The 24,865-nt window shown below is 44.1% G+C and overlaps 3 protein-coding genes and 1 pseudogene across 3 annotated transcripts; all 4 read right to left on the reverse strand.

Annotated features, from left to right (window-relative positions):
• Positions 1–1,159: 1,159 nt before the first annotated feature.
• On the reverse strand, positions 1,160–2,761 carry LOC125514647 (cytosolic sulfotransferase 13 pseudogene; annotated as a pseudogene).
• Positions 2,762–7,915: 5,154 nt separating this feature from the next.
• LOC125517331 (uncharacterized) lies at positions 7,916–9,407 on the reverse strand. Its single transcript, XM_048682528.2, has one exon. The coding sequence runs from the start codon at positions 9,288–9,290 to the stop codon at positions 8,130–8,132; it is 1,161 nt and encodes a 386-aa protein (XP_048538485.1). The 5' UTR covers positions 9,291–9,407; the 3' UTR covers positions 7,916–8,129.
• Positions 9,408–14,591: 5,184 nt separating this feature from the next.
• LOC147963438 (transcription termination factor MTERF15, mitochondrial-like) lies at positions 14,592–15,479 on the reverse strand. Its single transcript, XM_087529574.1, has one exon. The coding sequence runs from the start codon at positions 15,477–15,479 to the stop codon at positions 14,592–14,594; it is 888 nt and encodes a 295-aa protein (XP_087385700.1).
• A 5,583-nt stretch (positions 15,480–21,062) lies between these two features.
• LOC125513423 (transcription termination factor MTERF8, chloroplastic) lies at positions 21,063–22,823 on the reverse strand. The gene has a single exon (XM_048678544.2). It carries the CDS (start codon positions 22,696–22,698, stop codon positions 21,523–21,525), a length of 1,176 nt encoding a protein of 391 aa, XP_048534501.2. The 5' UTR covers positions 22,699–22,823; the 3' UTR covers positions 21,063–21,522.
• Between the last annotated feature and the right edge of the window lie 2,042 nt (positions 22,824–24,865).

Consider the following 24,865-nt stretch of genomic DNA (forward strand, 5'->3'; position numbering starts at 1 on the left):
CGGCTTTGGCTCTGCCGATCTCTCTCGAGGGTCCTGGGGCCGAACAAGCATTATCGGAACCGGCATAGCACTAACATTTTTACTTTCTTGTTACCTATTAAATGATTGGTTTCTTTTACGCAAATGTTTTATTTTTAAAATCATTTTCTATATTTGAATTCCTAAAAACAAGATCTTTAGAACAAGACCAATGTTCAATATTTCTAAGCGTGGTTTGAATTTTTCCGTTTCATTCGCTTTGGCATTTCAAAAAAAATGGAATTAACTCATTTGAAAAAACTCATTCCACTTTGTTTAAAAAACTGATTTCACAATTAAGAAAACAAATTTGAGTATTTCGAAAATGCAAATTTAACTCATTCTAAAATAGATTTAACCCATTTTGGAAAACTAATTTTTTTTCACTTTTAAAACATTGGTTTCACTCGTATCAAAACACATATTTAAGCCATTTCAAAGAACTGGTTTCGCTCATTTCGAAAAGGTGATTTCGCTAATTTCAAATAACTAAATTCACTCGTTTTGAAACATTGATCTCACTTATTCCAGAACACATATTTCACTCGTTTACAAAAACAATTTCACTTTGTTCAGAAAACAGATTACGCTCGTGTCAAAAAACAAATTTAACTCAACATTTGCCGGTATTGCCTGATGGTTATTAATATTTCCCTTGCGTTGTCCATCAGAGCCCTCGTCAAATCTTGAGCATTGTCAATGGTTTTAAGACAGACTAGATAGTTGCATTAATTCAAACTTACACCCCATCGATTGATCGAAGTTTCACATTAACAGAAACAACATCATCGCATTTATCATCTATATAATGCTAGACTGACATCATTCAAACACTCTGAATTTCTGTTTTGACGTGCACATATTGTAGCTTCAGCACTTCGAAATCATAGAGATCAGAACAGAAGCCCACGGAGCAGACAGTATCAGGATAGCAACAATTAATTTCAGCGATGCTTCCTGGGCTGGGCTGCATCATTCGCCTTGGTTCGACTGCTTCTGGCAAGGAAGACGTCAGTGCCAGTGTGACGCCACGAGTTTTGCTGCTCCTGCTGAGGGAGCATGGTCGAATTTTTTTGTTATGGTCTTCATGAAAAAACGAAGTAAATAGAATGAACCGAAGATACATGTTCAGTTTATTAACTGCAATAGAATACAAGTAAAGAAGATACAAGTAAAGAATATAAGAAACAAGCTGATTACTGAATGTGGATCAGTGTGGAGAAAGAACTGAATTTATATGTCAGATACTACTGGATGTGGATGCTCTTTTCTAACGCCAACATGCACACACTGATACATATATTATTGATTATTTAACAACAATGCCAAACAAGCCAAGCATTGATACCGATGAATCGGCTTATATACAAAAAGGAAAAACAAAACACCCGAGCTGAGGCACATTGGATATATGCATCATGACGGTATAGAATGCCTTCACAGTTCCTCCAGGGCTACCAGCTGCAGGAGATACGGTGTAGGAATACATGATTGATTATATTACTGTTGCGTGGAGATGCCAAAGCCAAATCCAGTGCCTTGCAGTGCTTGTTGGACGATTGCATCGAGCCGTGCCGCCATCTCCGGCGTCATGGTGTTGATCCAGTCACCGGACACCCCCTTCCTGAAGAAGGAATGGTTCATCACGGGTCCGTCCTTCAACTTGTTGCCGCTCTGGTTCACCTCCAGCTTCTTTAGCTTGTCCAGGCTACAGAGCTCCAAGATGGCATCCATGACACCGGCTTTCTCCTCCGCCTCAGAGAAGGGGCACCCCAAAAACTCCGCCAGCCTCCTAAGATTACCATGCGGGTCTCGCAGCAGCTCCTCATACTTGAGGAACAGCACCTTGTCAGGCCTTCTCCGGCTCTCCTCCCAATGCTCGAGGGCGTGGAGCCAATAAGGGCCCGCGCCTGTGCGGCCCTCGCAGAACAAATCGAACACCTCCTCGAACTGGAGCTGCTCGGGGTTTGGGACGTAGGTGCGCATGAACCACCACCACGAGATGACCACGTCCTTGGGGTCCCGGCAGATGTAGACGATCCGGCACCCGCTGCCATCGCCGCTGATGTGCTCCGGCAGCAAGGACAAGGGGAAGTGGGTGCCGAAGATGCGCGGCGAAGGGTACGCCTCGACGATGCCCCGCGCAACGTCGACCGGTTGCCGATAGATTGCGTGGATGAATTCGACGCAGCCATGTGGGTTTTTGTGCAAGAGAGGGTGCTCGCGGCTGGACGGCGGGTGGACATCACGATGCACGGTGGCGAAGGCCAGTGATTTAAGCCAGGTGGTGCCGGACTTGGGGCAGCTCACCAGGAACATGTCCGTTGGCTTGGGCTCGAAGTGGTCACGGACAGCCGCCAGGGCCGACAGGTGCCACTCCGGGAACCAGTACCCACGGTACTGTCGCCTCTGCGAGCCGGCGGGCGGCAGCAGTAACCGCTTCTCGACGGGCAGTGACTGGATGAGCTCAGTGAGGTTGTCAGCACCGTTCGTCGCCGGCAGCGCATCAGCGAGGCAGCTACGCTCGTGTTTTTTCTCTGCTACATGGGCCATCTTGTGCCTATTACAAACCGGTCGTAGGAGTAAGTGCAAGTGGATGTCTGATGAGCAGATATCAAGGAGCAAGCTAGGCATAAATACATCTAGCCGTGCAGTTGGTTGCGGGGTCTCTTTCATCTTTGTTAGTACAAACTACAAAGTGAAGGCATCTCTCCTTCTCATGTTGGGCGTCGGAATTTTCTATTACTAAATAGTTTGTCCCACTATCCAATTATATATGATGTGAATTACTTTAAAACATCTCAAACTTGCTCGCATGTGATTCAGCAGATTCATGGGGCCAAAATAAATGTGATTTGCTGCTTTTTATCTTGTACACCGGAGACAAGATAATATTGAAAATGCAGATTTCAAGGGGGTGGGTGTGGACCGAAGGGCCAAATGTCCGATCCGAGCCCGCAGCTACTGTATGGATGAACTTTTAAATTGACTAGAAATGATGTGGTGGCACAGAGATACAGCTAGCAGATCCTCAAAAAGAGATTCTTTGAAATGTGCATCCAATGCATACTTTTTGCGGCATATAACTCCCATTTTATTGGTAAAATTAATGATCAAAGTAAGGCCTAAGAATATGAAGTGGCCTTGTATTCAAAACGGTGGGAGTAATGTGAATTTGTATATCCTAAAACATTCTCGTTTGTATGCAGATTAAAATTTCCCAATTTAGTATCATCAAATTCTTTTTCCGAGAAGATTCATAATTTGTAGGAATTAGTATAATTAAATTTCTCGGAAATGGTATAGTGGATTATTAGCTTTCCACTGAAAATCTGAATACGTGCAATATCGTGAAAATCACTGAATGCTTTCACTACAAAATCCCAGAATTAGTATAATGAAATTCTTAAATTTGTTAGAAGAGCCATAATTTCATAGAGTTTGCATAATGAGATTTCTTGGGATTACTATCATGCAATTTCTTAGTTTTCGACTTAAAATTTAATTTACAAATAATTAAATGCCATAACAATCATTGGATATTTATCTAAACTTACTAGAAATTAGTATCCTGAAATATTTGAAATTTCTGAACTTGGTAGAAAAACTAGAACTCATGATAAATGCATTTGTGGTTGATCAATAGTCTTTCTCAGTGTTTTTTCCCAAGCTTAAGATTAACCATTGTCTCATTCAAAACGTCAATCATAAACGCATTGTAGACATACCTGGTACATAGCTCCCAACTCAAGTAATCCGAAGTTGGAAAGAGTTCGTCATCTCAAACGGAGATAAAGATGGCAATTAGTACCTGCAGCTTATGAGGAGATAACAATCTCGATTTCAGTTTCAAGTTAGCCACTCAAAAGATATATAAACAACAGCTGATATCATAACTCTGAACAGTTTGTCTATCAGTTTGCAGTTCGGCACCGGCAAATATCAGCAGCAACCATTGTCCTGCTAAAAAATTCAACACAGTGCATCTTAGGAATTACATTTCAGTAGGCGGTACAAGACTACCTGACATGGCCGCAACCCTTGCATCTCATCAGCAAGTTCAGCAAGTGTCTTGGCGAAGCACTAAAACCAAACACGTAACAGCAACACCTGATGCATCCATCGAATCTTATGTGTGGTAAAAAATGCTAATCAACTGGAGCAAGTACCAAATTCGACGAGCATCCATTAAGGGCGATCAACATCAGGAGCACTCCAGGCCAAACAAATACATTGATCGAACAGAGTCCTGGCCGGCCGGAGACATGGTTAACTGATTATGAGCCACTCAAAGATACAAACAACAGTTGGTATCCTAAAAGTTAAGAACAGTGCATCTGTCCTTTTGGGGTTAGGTAACGACAGCAGCCGCTGTCCTAAAACAAATTCAGGACACCGCATCTTAACTAGGCATCACCTCATTTCAGTAGGCGGTACAGTAGGGTTTTTTTTTTATTTTTAGAAAAGGAGGATGACCACCGGCCTCTGCATCTGGGCGATGCATACAGCCACTTTATTAATTATTCTCATAAGACCTTACAAAGTCATACAACAGCAAGACTAAAGCCACCGTCTAAACAACAACTGTCGCTACACCTATTCAATTGATGAAGGGGCGCAGATAGTCTGGGCCTAATACCAAACAGACATCGCAGCCAAACCTAAACATCTAAGACATGAGGTCCCAACCAGGACGCCTGCTGAGTATGGGGCACCTCCCAGTCCGGCGCACTCCTCAACCAGGACGCCTGCCGGGTAGGAGGCCGCCGCAGCCATCTGCCACCAATCCATCTTCAGAGTTGTACTGTTGCATGTACCGTGCCAGGTCTCTCTGCCATCGACGCCACCACGACGCCCGACAGCGTCGTCCTCCTGCGCGAGTCCATCCTCCCACAGCGAACTCCGAATCTGCACTGCGCCACGCCGTCAAGATCCATCGCCATCAGTGTGTAGGATGAATCAAAGCTCCACCAAAGAATCCGTCCTCTGGTCCCTCGATCACGTGTGTACCTCCAAGAATGACGCCCCCAAGGGAGGAACGACACCAGAGCGCCGCCGTCATCCGATCATCCGATCTAGGGTTTCCCCCGGAAGTAGCAGAGAGTGGCCTTGAACTTCTTCACGGTGATGCCTTCAAGAAGGGAACTACGCAGATAGCGCCGCCACCGCCGGCCTTAGCAGACGCCGAAGGCAAGTTTTCACCCAGATCCGTTCGAAGGGATCCAACTCTCGTGCACGGGCCGCCGTCACCACCAGCACCACCAGGGAGAATCCTAGAGCACCGGCAGATCAGCGAGCCGCCAGCACCACCGCATCCAGATCGCTGGCCACGCCGGGCCGCCGCCATCCCCCGCGCCGTCCGGGTAAGAGACGGAGTCGCCGACTACGCACAGGGACCACTGCCGCCTGCACACGCCGGAGCGTCGCCGAGAGCCCAGCGCCCGCCACCGCTTGCCAAGGGCCGCCGCCACGCACAACCAGCCAGCCGACCACCTCCGGCGGAGGAGGAGGCCACCACAGCCACACTCGGGGCCGGAGACCCCGGCTTCCTCGTGCTGCGGGACTAGCCCAGGAAGCCGCAAACTGACGTTGGAGACCTAGATCGGGCGCGTCCACCGCCGCCGCCACCCGCTGCCTTTGACCGTCCGCCATCGCAGTTGCAGATCCTGGCCGCCGCGTCCCCGCGACGCTGCCGTTGAACGGACGGTGCGGAACGCCGCCGCCTCGATCCGATCTATGGCCGAGGAGATCCACCGCCGCTGCCACGCCACACGGGCTTTGCCCGGCGACGCCTCCGGCAGCGGCGGCGGGAGGGAGGAGCTTGGTGTGGAGGACGCCTTGAGCCGGCCGGCGGGGGCTGCCCCGGTGCGACCCGGCGTGGCCGCACGGGAGCAGGGGCCAGGCCTTTTTTCTTCTCGCGAGATCCGGTCGAGGAGGATTGTTTGCTAAGACGTGTTAATCCCCTCTCGGTTTGGTGGATGGCCTCCTCAGTTTTCTGGTTAATAAATTTTTAGCAGGCGATATCATTTGGCCAGGTAGCATAGGGCCACTCAAGGAATGTTCTTCACCACTTGCTCCTGGGCTGCATCATCCACCTTGGATCAACTGCTTCTGGCACGGAAAATATCAGTGCCAATATGCCAGATGATGATGCCTAGAATGCCCCGAGCTTTGCTGCTTCTGCTGAGGGAGCATGCAATCGCTCTTTTTTTTTGCAACATTCTATCATATTTTCCTTTTTTTTATTTCATATTCCCTCCGTCCCAAAATAAGTGTCTTAGTTTTGTACTAACTTTAGTACAAAGTTGTACTGAAGTTGAGACACTTATTTTGGGACGGAGGAAGTATAACATACCATGGTCGAAATCTGTAGTTAGTCTTGACAGAAATATTAAGTAAATAGAATGAACTGAAGATACAATTTTAAGTTATTAACTGCAATCTTCGGTGCTACCTTCTTTTTTCCAAGGGATGGGGTTGATAACTAAAGCAGAACTAGCTGCAAGAAACAAGCTGAATATTGGATGTGAATCAGTGTGGAGAAAGAACTGAATTTAAATGTTAGATACTACTGGATGTGGATACTCTTTTCTTTTGCAACATGTAGATACTTAAATCTTGGTAGCTGGAATGTATAAACTATATAAACATAAACAGCTGTGCCACAACACAATGCTGGTTTCTGCAAGGGCACGCCTAATAGCACCAGGCAGAGGGACATGTCTGCACCTAAACAAATGTGTAGCCAGAACACAAAACTGAATTTATATACAACAGAATCATGGGGGGGCTAGTATATAATAATAACTTAATTTTGTGTTCCAAGAAAAGTGGTCATTGCAATGTTAACCAAAATCACATATGCAATTTTGACCTGACGCATCAATCGAAACACCCACTTCTTCAAACAGAAACTAATGTTTAATAGTCTGAACTGATCATTAGAAACCTCAAACCACTTGCAGCATCCATCATTTCAAAGTCATAAAAATATACTCATGCTTAATGTGGTAATTCAGAATCACCATATTATGCTTCAGTGCAACAGAAAATTTAAATCAGACTAACTTGTTTTTCTTTTACTGAGAGATAGTTAGTTGTAACTTCTGCATAAACATGATTCTGATCCCCGTTAAAAATACTCCCTCCGTCCCAAATAAGTGTCTCTAAAGTTGAGACACTTATTTTGGGACGGAGGGAGTATCAAGCTATCTTAACTATTAATTTTGCTCAAGTAAAACTCTTTTAAGAAAAGTTTATGAATCTTAACAGCAGGGTGATTTTTTCGTACCGATACCCATCTTATCTGAATATGTACTATTCATCACCTAGGTATATATTCTGTGTTCGCTGAATATATACTATTTCTCATCTTGTCGGTCATCAGCTGCAGTTTGCAGTTTTTAGACAATACAAGTAGTTGCTGCAATTTTCTCTTCTTTTTCAGATCGAAATGGCTGTGATCTTTCATGTGTTCAAACAGGAAAAATGTTTGTATATAATGGTATGGTAACAGCTGCGGGGTTAAACACAGCCAGAACACATATACATCACAAAATCACAACAATTTGCCACTCTTTAGGTTATAGAATGGGCAACCAGTAGAAGGTCTCGGTGTATCTTAAGTCTAACCTAAATATAAAACAATGTTAGTACTAATTGACATACAGTAGAACCTAAAAGACAAGGAAATGTAAATGAACATAAATAAATTTTGGCATGGAAGCAGATCGTACTGATACATTTTGGTGGAAAACGACACCGCATTACTCTTTTGGTTTCTGGTTTCGTGAATGCTGGGGTCATCATAAAATTGGTCCAACCACACATCCGATTTCCATGATCTTCAATGGAAGTCGAAAACACAAATATATCCATGAACTTCTCATTTACAGAGTTGTAATCTAAGGAATGACAACATCAACAAATAGGGGTTCAGGAAACAAATTATCAGTTTCATAGGGAGTTAGCATTTAGCAACAAACATACTACAGAAAACAGCCAACATCATGTTAGGCAAAGAACACCGAAACAGGAAGTACCAGCTTACAGACAGGGTGATAACTTTGCTGTGCCATAGGCTGTAACCAATTTCCATAGCCCTTTTTTGTTCATGTAAATCTGAAATTAGTAGGCACTTCCCCTTTGCAAGCTGCTGCATAATCTTCAGCAAGGTGTGGTGCGGCTTCCTTGTGAGGGCATATGAGCTTCTCCACAAATACCTTCTCAGTCATCATGACTGCAGTATGGAAGCTCAGCTCGCGATCTACTAATCCATTTTCCTTGAGGAACTTCAGAACATAGTACCTGGGCCTGACCCGTCCATCCAGGCTAAGACAGAGAATTATCGGTCGATGAGCAACGTAAACGGGTTCCAGTCCCACCTCAGAGAATAGGAACTCAGACCTACGCTTCAGAGATTCCTTGGACTTCCTCAGCACAAACGGAGCGCCACACACAGCAACGCGCACTTGGGCATCAGACCACCTGAATGTATTCTTCAGATACTCCACTTTGCTGGCGATCTTCTCCTCGCTGAGAAACGCGACGGCCTGCAGCGCTTGCCTGAGCATCCCAGCACCACGAGGTACACCTAATCTTTCAGCACATGCCACCATTGCGCCGATGCGCTCCGGGTTGGTGGTCAGCATCCTCGGCACAGCGATACACAGATTGGCAATATCACAAGCACCTAGCCCGCAGTCCCTCAGGAAGGCAACATTGGGCTTGACCAACTTATCGAGGTCCGACGACACAAGGTGGGATGAGCGCTTGAGCAGCCGGAGGAAGCTGTGGAAGGAGCCGAAGAGGGGCTGGTAGTAGCGCAGCTTGGAGACGATGTTTCTGGAGCGTAAGCATTCGGGGGCGAGGGAGACGAGGCGGGCGATGTCAGGACGCGAGAGACCTAGGCCAGTAAGCCCGACGACCTTAAGGGCCAGTGTTTGGTCCACTTTGGCGCATAGGAGCCGCGGGTCTTTGCCGACGACGGCGGCGACGTCGGCGCCGGAGAGGCCGAGGCCGGCGAGGAAGGTGAGGACGGCGTCGGGCTTGGTGGGGGATTTGAGGTGGGAGAGCTTGGTGGAGGCCTTGAGGGCTTGGGGCCGGGTGAGCCCGCAGGTGCCGACGAGGTACTCCTCGATGGCGAAGCTGCTAGGGTTCGGGGAAATGTGGGGCGACGCGGTGGCGGAGAGCAGGCGGCGAAGAGAGCAGATGGGAGAGGTGGAGGGCGAAAATAGGAGACGGGAAACGACGCACTCACGGAGGCGGAGCATGGCGTACCCGGCGGCGGGGACGGCGGCGGCGGCGGCGGCGATGGATTGCAATGGCCTCTCCGTGTCGTGGTTAGTCAGAATGGGCTCAACTTCTATTTCTCTGTGTGCGTGGGCTCCATTTTCATCATCCATTTTCTTCCCTTTTTTTATAAACTTCTTCTCCTTTATTCATTCATAAGTAAAGTAGGATCGTTTACAAGTAAAGGGATAACCTCGTTAGGGGCATTATCCATCCAAACACTGGGAGAAGAAAATCTAACTAACCTTGCTAGTTCATGAGCTACTTGATTACATTCCCTATTATAATGATCATAAATGACATGGAAAAAACCTAATGACATGAAATAACAGTAGTCTATAATGGATGAAGCGACTGAAAAAGAGTAGCCTTGGCTCAAGGCATTCACCACCTTCATGCTATCCGAATTCACTTCAATCTTACTACATCCGACGGTATTAGCAAAATTCAAACCAAACCTCACTGCAATTGCTTCTGCTGCGAACGAGTCGAAGCAAAGGTCCATCTTTTCATTAGCAGCCGTTATAAATTTCCCCCTATGGTCCCGGATAACTGCTCCAAATGTTGCTGCGAGTGTGTCACTATCAAATCCCGCATCAACATTTAATTTCACGTAACCATACTTTGGTTTCAACCAAGCATCTGAATAGACGTGAGCCTTTGGGCTGTAAGAGATGGTATAATTTGCTACTAAGCCTCTCACTGACATATTGATTTGATATGCACTTTGAGTTTCTTCGTCATGTGTCAATTTTCGCCTTTCATACCACAAATACGAAGCCGTCGTTGCCGTCGTTTCTCTAAACTTCGGCAAGCCCAACACTTGGATTTGTTGTTCTGGAAGGCACAGAAGATGTGCCAACACAAGCTCACCTGCCTTGTCAACTTTCAGAGCCTGTTTGATAACAAGCTCAAGACCGAGCATCTTCCACACGTCAATTGCCAATTTGCATGCGAACAACATATGTCTTATGTCATCAGGCCCCTGGTTACAGGCTGGGTAACTTGGATTTATTTTCAAGTGCTTATTAGCCAGGATAGATCGACAGGGAATAGCACTCTGGAGCGCGCGCCACATAAATATTTTTATCTTTGCTGGGCAGACTAAATTCCATACCGAGTCCCATGTATAAGATGGGTTTGAAGCTCCAGCCGTTGATTCCATTTTCTTCCCTTGTTCTAAACAAAGTTGATTTTCTTCACTTTCCATTGTTTTATTTTTCTTTAATTTACCTATGTCTCCTCCACATTTTTATTTAATTATTTTGTGTCATATATTTTGTTTATTTATCCATTTCCATTTTTATTTTTCACTACAAACAAATGTGCAGTACTTTCTTTTTCCTTTGACGCTGCTTATAAAAATGGAGAAAAACCTTACATCTAATAGAAAATTTGTTCTACAATTAATTTTAGTTAATTTCAAAAAAAATGTTTTATGGAATAGTTTGCTCATTTTAACAAAATATTCTTGTTCTGATGAAATGATTCTTACAACCATACCAATGATATACATAAACAAATACCATAGACAACGAATATATCTTAAGAAAGACTATCATCTTTTTTCTTTTGCATTAACATAAAGATGGAGAATATTTTTCACTAACAGATACTTTCTTCTCGGCATTAGCTTTTATTAATGCGAAAAAATAATAGGTTTGTATTATTTTCTCTGTTTGATGATATAATTATTAGAATGTAGTGAAAAAATTATTTGATTTACATAAATAAAATAATTGACAATGCCATAAAATGTTGTTCTGATGACTACGATGAGCTTGAGTTGTCACATCATCATTGCTTGTTCTCCTTTGGGTTGGATAGACCGAGAATCCACCCTCCCCCCTCCTCACTTCGGGGCATAAGGAACATACCCGCTTGGGTATTCTTCCTATCGTTTTTGTTTTCATTCAACTTTGTTTTTACTTTCTCAATTTATTTAATTATTTTCTTGGTTATCCCTTTTCCAGCTTTTCCTAATTTTTACCTTTTTTCCATTTTTGATCACTTTTCACACAAAAAAATGTTCTCCTCCATTTCTAGATTATTTTTTTGCTTTATGTTCATTAAATTTATATTATTACCTAAAATACACAATAAAATTTTATATTTAACCTTACTTATAAAATGGTCATTTTTATTCACTAATTAATACTATATTATTATATCAACACTAGTATTTTATTATTTTCGAGAAAAAGTATGTTTTGTCAATTATGATTTCATATGATCATTTTTTATCAAAAATAATAACTATTTTAACTTTTTTACATATGCAAAAAAATCTTAGACTTCAAAGAATGTCATGAGGAAAATTTTACAGAATAAACCAATATTTCCGTGAAAAAAATAGAAATATAGAAAAACACTTTTTTTACAGGTTGAACATTTCTATTAGTCAAAACAAGTAGAGTAAACATTTTATTTGACATATATGTTCATTTTACTTCGTAGACGAAAAAATTCAGAGATATCAAAATATATTTTTAAAATATCTATTGGGCATAGCTTCAAATTTTGGTTTCATTTTCTATAAATTTTATTTATTTTATATACCATGGTCTAACCAATATATTATTTTCCTATAAAGTAAGAAGTACAAGAAAAATAAAATCTGCATGCGCTAAATGTTTTTTCACATTGTTTTCTCTACTACTTATAAAAGAGTAAACATTTTCTTTCTTAAGTACCCCCCCCCTTCCCACACCCACACACACACACACATAATGTACACAGAACACTAAACACCTCACCATCAGACCCACTTAAAACATCTAATCATTCAATTTAATCTAATGCGGTAATAAAATGACATTTAACCATTACATCCGGCGGACCACGTAGCGAGCGGACTAAAGGTTCACCCACGTCTCCACTGCCCACCTCCAATCGCCGAAAACAACCACCCCTGATAATGTCTACAATATCCACAACTAAAACTCTAGTTCTCACAACAGAAACTCAAGTTGACGCACAAAAATGTCACCGGACGAGTACTCCCAAAATGAGCAACAAAAAGAATATTAGCATTGCACAAATTTACGGGGCATGATGCTTGTTGCATCTTGCGAACATATATGCGCAAATAAAGCTAAACCGCTGATGAGATGCTCCCGGGCAAGTAATGTTTGCGGAACAAAGGAGCCATCACGGTTAGATCAACATCATATAAATAAAATATAGAGGAATACATGAAGCACAATTACTTCAATATCCCAGCTTAGCTTACAAAAGGCACTACATATGTTGCACGTTTCCCAATAGTCCCATGAAGGGCTTTGCAATATCTTGATCTAAGGAAAACAACAAGATAACTTCTTTGTCAAAATCCACTAATCACTGATTAACTTTAATATAACAAAGTGATTTCTCAACAGAATTAGTTAAACCCAGTCTCAAACTCTCAATGTTCTGAAAACATAAGAACTCATGTCATACATATGCTGGTGTGGTAAAGGAAAATATTGATAAAATAGCTCTAGCTCTAAAGAGTCTAAACTGACGCGTATGAAAAATGGCCGAGATTGCACCTTCTATCTACTCTGGCCCTAAGCCCCAATTTAGTTTTACAAGCCAAAGCATGAGAAAACAACAGAAGAAAAATCGAGCTTGCAAATTTAAAATATGGTTTAACACAAGACATGTTTGCTTATTTCATGATATCGAACGGCTTACATTTGAGTTAAGGCAGATAGTAACTTTTAAGCTATGCCACTGAAGAATAGGGACGCCAAACAGAATACGTAACTTGCTGTGACTTGATACAAAACGCATCGGCATGTTAATCTGTAAAAATGCTATTACTGGATACGTCTCAGCACAACATCACATCTATCATCGAACATTAAACATACAGTATTCAAACACATGGTATTTCTGGTTGCAAGTTCTGAAATCTACATACTGTAGCTTCTTCCACATGGGAAATCATAGATAGAGATCAGAACACCAATGCATGGAGCACACAGCATCCAAATACCAATAATTTCAGTCAAATTCAGGATCGTTACAAGTGGAGCACCTCTAGGTCATTATGCCAGAGCACCAAACAGATTTCCAGCCAAAAGCTCCATTGCCACGATACCTACTACAACTCCCCTATCAGAACAGAACACCATTGATCATGCGCAAAATTATGTTGGTGAGACCTGATGGTCACCGCCAGTGGAACACAGGGACTCAGAAACTGAAATACGGGTTTCAGGAGATAATCAGGCATAACTGCAACACGAATTTGAAAGGAGTTCATCTCTATTTGTCAAACAGAATTAAAGATGGCAATTAGTACTACCTTCAGCTTATCAGCAGTTAACAATCTTGACTTCAACTTGGAATTAGACACTCAAAGATACAAACAACTTTTATATCCTAAAAATTCAGAACAGTATAGCTATCATTTTGAAGTTTGGAACTAAAAATATCAACATCAGTCATTGTTCTAAGACGGTTCAGGTAGGCATTACATTTCTCTTTTTGACGGAATAGGCGTTATATTTTAGCTGGCAGTACAGTAGGCATAGCCTTCTACCTCATGTAGTCATGTGTACAGTTGATAGTTCATTACCTTAGCCTTTGCATCCCATCAGCAAGCTTGTTTTGGTGGCGCACCAAAACCAAACATCTACCGGCATCCTCCTAGGCTCCTGGTACATGAATTTCAAGGTAGGCGGACCATGGTTCTATTTAGCCAACTGAACTTCCTTTTCTTCGCTGAATAGACAAAAAAAATCCTTTGAAAAAGGGTAAAGATATCAAAAGGCAAATGAGAAATTTATTTCTGAGTCTAACCTGAATATTAAACAAAGTTAGTACTAATTGACATACGATGGAACCTGAAAAACAATGAAATGGAAACTGAACATGCATGATAGATAAATTTCGGCATGAAAGCAGATCATACTGATACATTTCGGTGGAAAATTACACAGCATTACTCTTTTGCTTTCTAGTTTCATGGGTGCTGGTTTCAAGACAAAATTGGTCCATACACACATCCAATTTGCGTGATCTTCAATGGAAGTCGGAATCACATATATATTGATAAACTTCTCATTTACAGAGATCTTCTTTAAGTTATGATAACATCAACATATGGAGGTTCAGAAATCAAATAATCAGTTTCACAGGGAGTTAGCATTTAGCAATGACTAACTGGCATACTACAGAAAACAATCAACATCGTCTTAGGCAAAGAACACCAAAACAAGTAACAGCTTAGACAAAGGGTGATAACTTTGTTGCGCCATACACTGTAACCAATTTCCATAGCCCTTTTTTGTTCATATGAATCTGAAATTAGTTGGCACTTCCCCTTTGCAAGCTGTTGCATAGTCTTCAGCGAGTTGGGGTGCAGCTTCCTTATGAGGGGATATGAGCTTCTCCACAAATACCTTCTCAGTCATCCTGACTACAGTATTTAAGTTCGGGTTGCAATCTAGCAGTCCATTTTGCTTGAGAAACTTTACAACATAGTATCGGGGCCTGACCCGGCCCTCCAGGCTAAGACAAACACTTATCGGCCGATGAGCAACATATGCAGGTTCCTGCCCCACCTCAGATAACAGGAACTCGGACCTGCGCTTCAGAGATTCCTTTGAGATGGTCAGCACCATCGGCGCCTTACAGACAACAATTCTCACTTGGGCATCAGACCACCTGAACGTATTCTTCAAGTAGTCCACTTTGGCGGCGATCTTCTCCTCAGTGAGAAATGCGACAGCCTGCAGTGCCCGCCTGAACATCCCAGAGCCACGGGGAACACCTAGTCTTTCAGCACATGCCACCATTGCGCGGACGCGCTCCGGGTTGTTGATGAGAATCCTCGGCACAGCGATACACAGCTTGGCAATATCACAGTCACCTAGCCCGCACTCCCTCAGGAAGGCAACATTGGGCTTGACCAACTTATCGAGGTCCGACGACAGAAGGTGGGATGAGCGCTTGAGCAGCTGGAGGAAGTTGTGGGAGGAGCCGAAGAGGGGCAGGTAGTAGTGCAGCCTGGAGACGATGGCTCTACGCCGGAAGCGGTCCGGGGTGAGGGAGACGAGGCGGGCGATGTCAGGACGCGAGAGACCTAGGGGCCAGTGTTTGGTCCACGTTGGCGCATAGGAGCTGCGGGTCCTTGGCGACGGCGGCGGCGGCATCGGCGCCGGAGAGACCGGCGGCATCGGCATCGGCGACGAATATTTGAGTTACGAGTTTGGTCTTCAATTAAAACAATGTAGAATAGTTTCACAAATTAATGCCACCTGGAACACCACAGCATAATGGTGTGTCCGAACGTCATAACCGTACTTTATTGGATATAGTGCAATCTATGATGTTTCTTACCGATTTACCACTATAGTTTTGGGGTTATGCATTAGAGACAACTGCATTCACGTTAAAAGGGCACCATCTAAATCCGTTGAGACGACACCGTATGAACTGTGGTTTGGCAAGAAACCAAAGTTGTCGTTTCTTAAAGTTTGGGGTTGTGATGCTTATATGAAAAAGTTTCATCCTGATAAGCTCAAACCCAAATCGGAGAAGTGCGTCTTCATAGGATATCCAAAAGAAAATGTTGGGTACACCTTCTATCACAGATTCGAAGGCAAGATATTCGTTGCTGAGAATGGATCCTTTCCAGAGAAGGAGTTTCTCTCGAAAGAAGTGAGTGGAAGGAAAGTAGAAAACTTGATAAGGTAATTGTACCTTCTCCCTTATTGGAAAGTAGTTCATCACAGAAATCTGTTCTTGTGACTACTACACCAATTAGTGAGGAAGCTAATGATGATGATCATGTAACTTCAGATCAAGTTACTACCGAATCTCGTAGGTAAACCAGAGTGAGATCCGCACCAGAGTGGTACGGTAATCCTGTTCTGGAAGTCATGTTACTAGACCATGACAAACTTGCGAACTATGAGGAAGTGATGATGAGCCCAGATTCCGCGAAATGGTTTGAGGCCATGAAATCTGAGATATGATCCATGTATGAGAACAAAGTATGGACTTTGATGGATTTGCCCGATGATCGGCAAGCCATAGAAAATAAATGGATCTTCAAGAGGAAGACGGACACTGATAGTAGTGTTACTATCTACAAAGCTAGAATTGTCACAAAAGGTTTTCGACAAGTTCAAGGTGTTGACTACGATGAGAGTTTCTCAATCGTATCTATGCTTAAGTCTGTCGGAATCATGTTAGCAATTGCCGCATTTTATGAAATCTGGCAAATAGATAAACAAAACTGCATTCCTTAATGGATTTATTAAAGAAGAGTTGTATACGATGCAACTAGAAGGTTTTGTCGATCCTAAAGGTGTTAACAAAATATGCAAACTCCAGCGATCCATCTATGGACTGGTGCAAGCATCTCGGAGTTGGAATATACGCTTTGATAAGTTGATCAAAGCATATAGTTTTATACAGACTTGCGGTGAAGCCTGTATTTACAAAAAAGTGAGTGGGAGCACTACAGCATTTCTGATAAGTATATGTAAATGACATATTGTTGATCGGAAATAATGTAGAATTATTCTGCAAAGCATAAAGGAGTATTTGAAAGGAGTTTTTCGAAGAAGGACCTCGGTGAAGCTGCTTACATATTGAGCATCAAGATCTATAGAGATAGATCAAAACGCTTGATAAGTTTTTTTTTCAATGAGTACATACCTTGACAAGATTTTGAAATAGTTCAAAATGGAACAGTCAAAGAAAGAGTTCTTGCCTGTGTTACAAGGTGTGAAATTGAGTAAGACTCAAAACCCGACCACAGCAGAAGATAGAAAGAGAATGAAAGTCATTTCCTATGCCTCAGCCATAGGTTCTATAAAGTATGCCATGCTGTGTACCAGATCTATTGTATACCCTACACTGATTTTGGCAAGGGAGTACAATAGTGATCTAGGAGTAGATCACTAGACAGCGGTCAAAATTATCCTTAGTTGAATAAGGATATGTTTGTCGATTATGGAGGTGACAAAAGGTTCATCGTAAAGGGTTACGTCGATGCAAACTTTGACACTGGTCCAGATGATTCTAAGTCTCAATCTGGATGCATATTGAAAGTGGGAGCAATTAGCTAGAGTAGCTCCGTGCAGAGCATTGTTGACATAGAAATTTGCAAAATACATGCGGATCTGAATGTGGTAGACCCGTTGACTAAACTTCTCTCACAAGCAAAACATGATCACACCTTAGTACTCTTTGGGTGTTAATCACATAACGATGTGAACTAGATTATCGACTCTAGTAAACCCTTTGGGTGTTGATCACATGACGACGTGAACTATGGGTGTTAATCACATGGTGATATGAACTATTGGTGTTAAATCACATGATGATGTGAACTAGATTATTGACTCTAGTGCAAGTGGGAGACTGAAGGAAATATGCCCTAGAGGCAATAATAAAGTTATTATTTATTTCCTTATATCATGATAAATGTCTATTATTCATGCTACAATTGTATTAACCGGAAACATAATACATGTGTGAATACATAGACAAACAGTATGTCACTAGTATGCCTCTACTTGACTAGCTCGTTGATCAAAGATGGTTAAGTTTCCTAACCATAGACCTGAGTTGTCATTTGATTAACGGGATCACATCATTAGGAGAATGATGTGATTGACTTGACCCATCCCGTTAGCTTAGCACTTGATCATTTAGTATGTTGCTATTGCTTTCTTCATGACTTATACATGTTCCTATGACTATGAGATTATGCAACTCCCGTTTACCGGAGGAACACTTTGTGTGCTACCAAACGTCACAACGTAACTGGGTGATTATAAAGGTGCTCTACAGGTGTCTCTGAAGGTACTTGTTGGGTTGGCATATTTCGAGATTAGGATTTGTCACTCCAATTGTCGGAGAGGTATCTCTGGGCCCTCTCGGTAATGCACATCACTTAAGCCTTGCACGCATTGCAACTAATGAGTTAGTTGCGAGATGATGTATTACAGAACGAGTAAAGAGACTTGCCGGTAACGATATTGAACTAGGTATTGAGATACCGACGATCGAATCTCGGGCAAGTAACATACCGATGACAAAGGGAACAACGTATGTTGTTATGCGGTTTGACCGATAAAGATCTTCGTAGAATATATAGGAGCCAATATGAACATCCAGGTTCCACTATTGGTTATTGACCGGAGACGTGTCTCGGTCATGTCTACATTGTTCTCGAACCCGTAGGGTCCGCACGCTTAACGTTACGATGACAGTTTCATTATGAGTTTATATATTTTGATGTATCGAAGGTTGTTCGGAGTCCCGGATGTGATCACGAACATGACGAGGAGTCTCGAAATGGTCGAGACATAAAGATTGATATATTGGACGGCTATATTCGGACACCGGAAGTGTTTCGGAGAAGTTTCGGATAAAACCGGAGTACCGGAGGGTTACCGGACCCCCCCGGGGGGTTAATGGGCCTCATGGGCCCAAAGTGGAGCAGAGGAGGGGCGGCCAGGGCAGGCCGCACGCCCCCTCCCCCTCTAGTCCGAATTGGACAAGGAGGGGGGGCGCCCCCCTTTCCTTCCTCTTCTCTCTCCCTTCCTTCCCCCTCTCCTAGTTGGACAAGGAAAGGAGGGAGTCCTACTCCCGGTAGGAGTAGGACTCCTCCCTGGCGCGCCTCCTCCTGGCCGGCCGCCCCCCCTTGCTCCTTTATATACGGGGGCAGGGGGGCACCTCTAGACACAACAATTGATCCTTGAGATCTCTTAGCCGTGTGCGGTGCCCCCCTCCACCATAATCCTCAATAATATTGTAGCGGTGCTTAGGCGAAGCCCTGCGACGGTAGAACATCAAGATCGTCACCCACCGCTCAGCGGTGGCCCAGATAAACGTGAACTACTACCCGCCATGCCCAGACCCGACTGTCACTGTCACGTTTGGCTTCTTCCCACGCTGCGACCCCCACCTCCTCACCGCGCTCTTCCAATCCCAGGGGTGACAGAAGGTGGCTCCTTGTCCCACAGTACCCGATGCGTTTGTCATCAACTTGGGCACCAGACCGAGTCATTGAGATATAATCACCAATAGCAATGAGGTGATGGCGAGGGTCAAGCACAGCACCATGTGGTCACCAACTCCCTGGTCATGCCCAAGATGGAGTGCCACATAGGCCCCCGACACCGGAGACGGTGGACGAGGCAAGGAATCCGGCCAAGTACTGGGGGTTCATGGAGGCATACCATGCCGCTGACGACAGCAGGGAGAGAGTCCTCGAGTTCTTCAAGATCCACCACTATCTCTATTTCTATGAGTTTGGGTTGCCTGTCGGCTCCCCTCCTTGGCTGTCATTTCCTCTCCTCCCAACTTATTTGTCCTTCGGTTTTGATCGCCTTTGCTAAGACCTGCAATCGCTCAATAAATTTGCATTGCCACAATCTTTCGTATTTTCCGTTTCGTTATTTCATATCACATACTAATGGTCGGAATTTGTATTCAGTCTTGCAAAAGTAACAAATAAATGGAAGGGACTGAAGATGCATTACTAACGGCAACAGAATAAAACTAAAGCAGAACTATTTGTAAGAAACACGCTGATAACACCAGATCATAGGTCTCCTGTTGTGTCAGCAGTATAGAAAAGGAACTGAGTTTATATGTCAAGATAGTGGATGTAGATACTCCCTTCACTTTTGTAAGTTGTCGATACTTGTTAAATGGTTCTGCCCGCAAGTTAGAAACTATATATGTGCACCAACACAATGCCGGTTTCTGAAATGGTTCACCTCATTCAACACAATACTTGAAGGCGCTATCTTGCTCGCTCGTGGTGCCCCCGATTTTTGGTTTTCGCGATGTTGGTATTCTCGCTAGTTTGGCTTTGCCGCTTTTGGTTCAGGCTTGGTAGGTCTAGCTGTGTTCTATCCTTGTTCGGGCCGAGCATCCCTTGTCTCCCTGCTCTAGGCACCATGTTCACGCCTGCCTGCGTTCGTGTCATGTGATGTACCCCCTCTGTACTCATTCTATTCCTTCTAACAATGCAATGATACGCAAGCTTTGCGTATTCGTGAAAAAAAAAATGGTTCACCTCATAGAAAAAAAAAACCAAAAGATGAGAACTCATGGGCATCTGAACAGTAAGCCCGACTAAGCTGCACCCCTTGTTTTCTCCATAATGGTGTTAAGACAGGATAGCGTCGATTCTTAATGTCGCTACTACTTATTGGATAGTACTCCTATCTTACAGCAAAAGAAGATGCTAAGTTTTAAAGCAAATCATTGGATTTTGATAATCACCCCAAAAGACATCAACAGCTGTGGTGACCTTGCCGAGGGAAAACAATCATGCGGGCCCAGTATATAAATTCAGTTTTGTGTTTCTAAGAACAGAAAGTTCTTGTCTATTTTGATCATGAGGTTTAGGAAAAGAAAGTTAGGACGTCTCCTTTAATTATGCCTCTTGTCCACGCGTGTGCATCCAATTCCAGAATTCATAAAAGATGTTTCAAGGCTGCATGCTATCGGAAACGTTGCTACTCCGTAATACTGTAGCATATGAATCAGAAATGCAATGCCAAAATAGCAGAATAGCAACAGTTTTGGTCACTCCCAGGATTATTATTAGCAGTGGGGCATGCACTTTTTTAGGTCGCATGTGCTGCCAGAGCTCCAAGCAAGTTTCCTTCCAAAAGCACACCAGGGTTGCCATTACCGATTTGAAAATTCTCAACTAAAGTAAGGTCAACTATGATATTTAGCAACAAAGACAATATATCTTTAGGAAAAATGGGAAAGAAAGCAAAAAACAAACAAACACCCATTAGAAGTTTATTTATAAGTATAATCTAAATATTAAACAAAGTATCATAGGAGTATGATGGAATCTAAAAGATAATCAACTGAAAATGGAACATGCATGAATAAACTTTGGCATGAAAGCAGACCATAGTACTGATACATTTCTTTTGTTTTCTGGTTTCCACGATCTTCCAATGATGTCAGAAACACAAATATATCCATGGACTTCTCATTTTCAGAGATCTTCACTAAGAAAAGACAACATCAGCACACCAGGGTTCAGGAATCAAATTACCAATTTCAGAAGGAGTTAGCAATGACCAAAGTAGCATGTAACGGGCATACTTAAGACATAAATATCCATATAGCCAAAGTACACCAAAGCAGGAATTGCCAGCTTACTCTACCAAGTGGAAACTTTGTTGCGACATACGGAGTAACCTATTTTCATAGCCTGTTCCTGGTTCATCTAAATATGATACTAGTCGGCACCTCCCCTTTGCAAGCAGTTGCATAGTCTTCGGCGAGGTGTGGTGCAGCTTCCTTGTGAGGGCATATGAACTTCTCCATGAATACCTTCTCGGTCACCGTGACAGCACTCCAGAAGCTCCAGTCACGGTCTAGCAGTCCACTTTGCTTGAGAAACTTTACAACATAGTAACGGGGCCTGATCCGCCCCTCCAGGCTAAGACCGAGAATTACCGATCGATCAGCAATGTACATGGGTTCCAACCTCACCACAGAGAAGAGGAACTCGGACCTACGCTTCAGAGATTCCTTCGACTTCCTCAGCAGAATCGGATACTTACACACAGCAATGCTCACTTGGGCATCAGACCACCTGAATGTATTCTTCAGATACTCCACTTTGGCGGCAATCTTCTCCTCGCTGAGAAACGCGACAGCCTGCAGCGCTTGCCTGAGCATCCCAGAGCCACAGGGCACACCTAATTTTTCAGCACATGCAACCATCGCCCGAACACGCTCCGGGTTGGTGATGAGCATCCTCGGCTCCCGGATACACAGCTTGGCAATATCACAATCACCTAGCCCGCACTCCCTCAGGAACACAACATTGGGCCTGACCACCTTGTCGAGGTCCGACGAGAGAAGGTAGGACGAGCGCTGGAGCATCCGGAGTAGGTTGTGGCAGGAGCCGAAGAGGGGCAGATAGTACTGCATCTTGGAGACGATGGATCTGCAGCGGAAGTTGTGGTGGGCGAGCAAGACGAGGCTGGCGATGTCGGAACGCGACAGGCCGAGGCCGGTGAGCCCATCGACCACCGGAGCCAGGGTTTTGTCCACTTTGGCGCATAGGAGCTGCGGGTCCTTGGCGACAACCGGGGCGACGTCGGCGCCGGAGAGGCCGACGCCGGCGAGGAAGGCGAGGACGGCATCGGGCTTGGCAGGGGATTTGAGATGGGAGAGCTTGGTGGAGGCCTTGAGGGCTTGGGGCCGGGTGAGGCCGCAGGTGTCGATGAGGTAGTCCTCGACGGCGAATCCACCGGGGTTCGGAGAAATGGGGCCGGCGGCTGCCGATGCGGAGAGGAGCCGGTGGAGAGAGGAGATGGCCGGTCCAGAGGTGGAGGAAGGAGAGAGGAGACGGGAAACGACGCACTCTCGGAGGCGGAGTCGGAGCATGGCGCAGCCGGCGGCGGGGACGGCGGCGGCGGATAGATCTCCGATGGATTGCAATTGCAGCTCCGCCTCTGCGTGTTGGGGGTTGGTCAGAATGGGCTTCTTTTTCTCTGTGTGCGTGGGCTCTACTGGACCGGGGTTCTAAGAATCATCCATTTTCTTCCCTTTTCATGGTTACACATTTTTTTTAATTATTTCGTATCATATATTTTGTTGCATATTTTGTTTTATTTTTATGTATTTCCATTTTGGAATTTTCACTATAAACAAATGTGCGGTACTCTCTTTTTTCCTCTGATGCTGCTTATAAAAGTGGAGACAAACTTGGCATCTAATGGAAACTCTGTTTTCAAAATTATTATTTTATCATTTTCAAAAAATATGTTTCATGGAATAGTTTGCTCATTTATGGGCAAGGCGCGGTTGGATTCCTTCCAAGCGGCAAGGTTGGTGCTCCCTTTTTCGCCGGAGGAGGTCAAAGCATCCATCTTCGGGATGCGGGCGGGGACTGCACCCGGCCCCGATGGTTTTGGCCCCGTGTTCTTTAAACATGTCTGGGCTCTATTTGCGGAGGATCTGTTTGCCCTAGCTGCGGATTTCTTTGCTCACAAGGCTGATCTCTCAGGGATCAACAGGGCGTACATTGCTCTCCTTCCCAAGGTGTCTGCTCCCACCTCTCCGTCCAACTTCCGCCCCATTTCTCTCCAAAACTGCCCGCCAAAGATGCTTTCCCGCATGATGATGACCCGCCTGCAACCGCTCATCCCCTTCCTTGTCCATCCCGAGCAGACTGGTTTCTTGCGGGGGCGATGCATCTCGGAAAATTTTGTTTTGGCTGCGGAGCTAGTCCAATGCTGTCACAAACGGAAACAACCAACTGTTGTACTTAAGTTGGATTTCAGGAAAGCCTTCGACTCAATCTCGTGGGAAGCGCTGGATCGTGTGCTCAAGGCTAAAGGGTTCCCCGGCAGATTGCGTCGGTGGGTGCAGGATCTGAACTCTTCCAATCGCTCTGCAGTCGTGCTCAATGGTGTGCCTGGGAGATGGATCGTTTGCAAGAAAGGGCTCCGACAGGGGGACCCAATCTCCCCCTATCTCTTCATCCTTGTTGTGGATGTGCTGCAACGTTTGGTCCTTGCGGTTGCCAATGAGGGTGGCCTTCAACACCCTCTGTACTCTAACCTTCCCTGCCCCATTCTTCAATACGCGGATGATACATTGATCCTGCTCAAGGCTGACCCCGGTCAGGTTGCTAGGCTCAAGGAAGTCCTGGACTGCTTTGCTGCAAACACTAGCCTTGAGTTGAACTTTGAGAAATGCACTTTTGTTCCTATCAACATTTCCTTGGAGCGGGCTGCTCAACTGGCTGCGGTGTTCGGGGTGCCCCGTTGCTGCTTTCCCCCAACATTACTGTTGGGGAATGATAACCCACAAGTATAGGGGATCGCAACAGTTTTCGAGGGTAGAGTATTCAACCCAAATTTATTGATTCGACACAAGGGGAGCCAAAGAATATTCTCAAGTATTAGTGATGTCTACTACGCAACCTTCTTCTTGTAGACGTTGTTGGGCCTCCAAGTGCAGAGGTTTGTAGGACAGTAGCAAATTTCCCTCAAGTGGATGACCTAAGGTTTATCAATCCGTGGGATGCGTAGGATGAAGATGGTCTCTCTCAAGCAACCCTGCGACCAAATAACAAAGAGTCTCTTGTGTCCCCAACACACCCAATACAATGGTAAATTGTATAGGTGCACTAGTTCGGCGAAGAGATGGTGATACAAGTGCAATATGGATGGTAGATATAGGTTTTTGTAATCTGAAAATATAAAAACAGCATGGTAACTATTGATAAAAGTGAGCGATAGGAAACAAGGCCTAGGGTTCATACTTTCACTAGCGCAAGTTCTCTCAACAATAATAACATAATTGGATCACATAACTATCCCTCAACATGCAACAAAGAGTCACTCCAAAGTCACTAATAGAGGAGAACAAACGAAGAGATTATGGTAGGGTACGAAACCACCTCAAAGTTATTATTTCCAATCAATCCATTGGGCTATTCCTATTGAAGGAAATATGCCCTAGAGGCAATAATAAAGTTATTATTTATTTCCTTATAATCATGATAAATATTTATTATTCATGCTAGAATTGTATTAACCGGAAA

The sequence above is a fragment of the Triticum urartu genome, chromosome 6A (assembly GCF_056163025.1).
Source record: "Triticum urartu cultivar PI428250 chromosome 6A, HENAU_Tu73, whole genome shotgun sequence".
Lineage (NCBI taxonomy): Eukaryota > Viridiplantae > Streptophyta > Magnoliopsida > Poales > Poaceae > Triticum > Triticum urartu.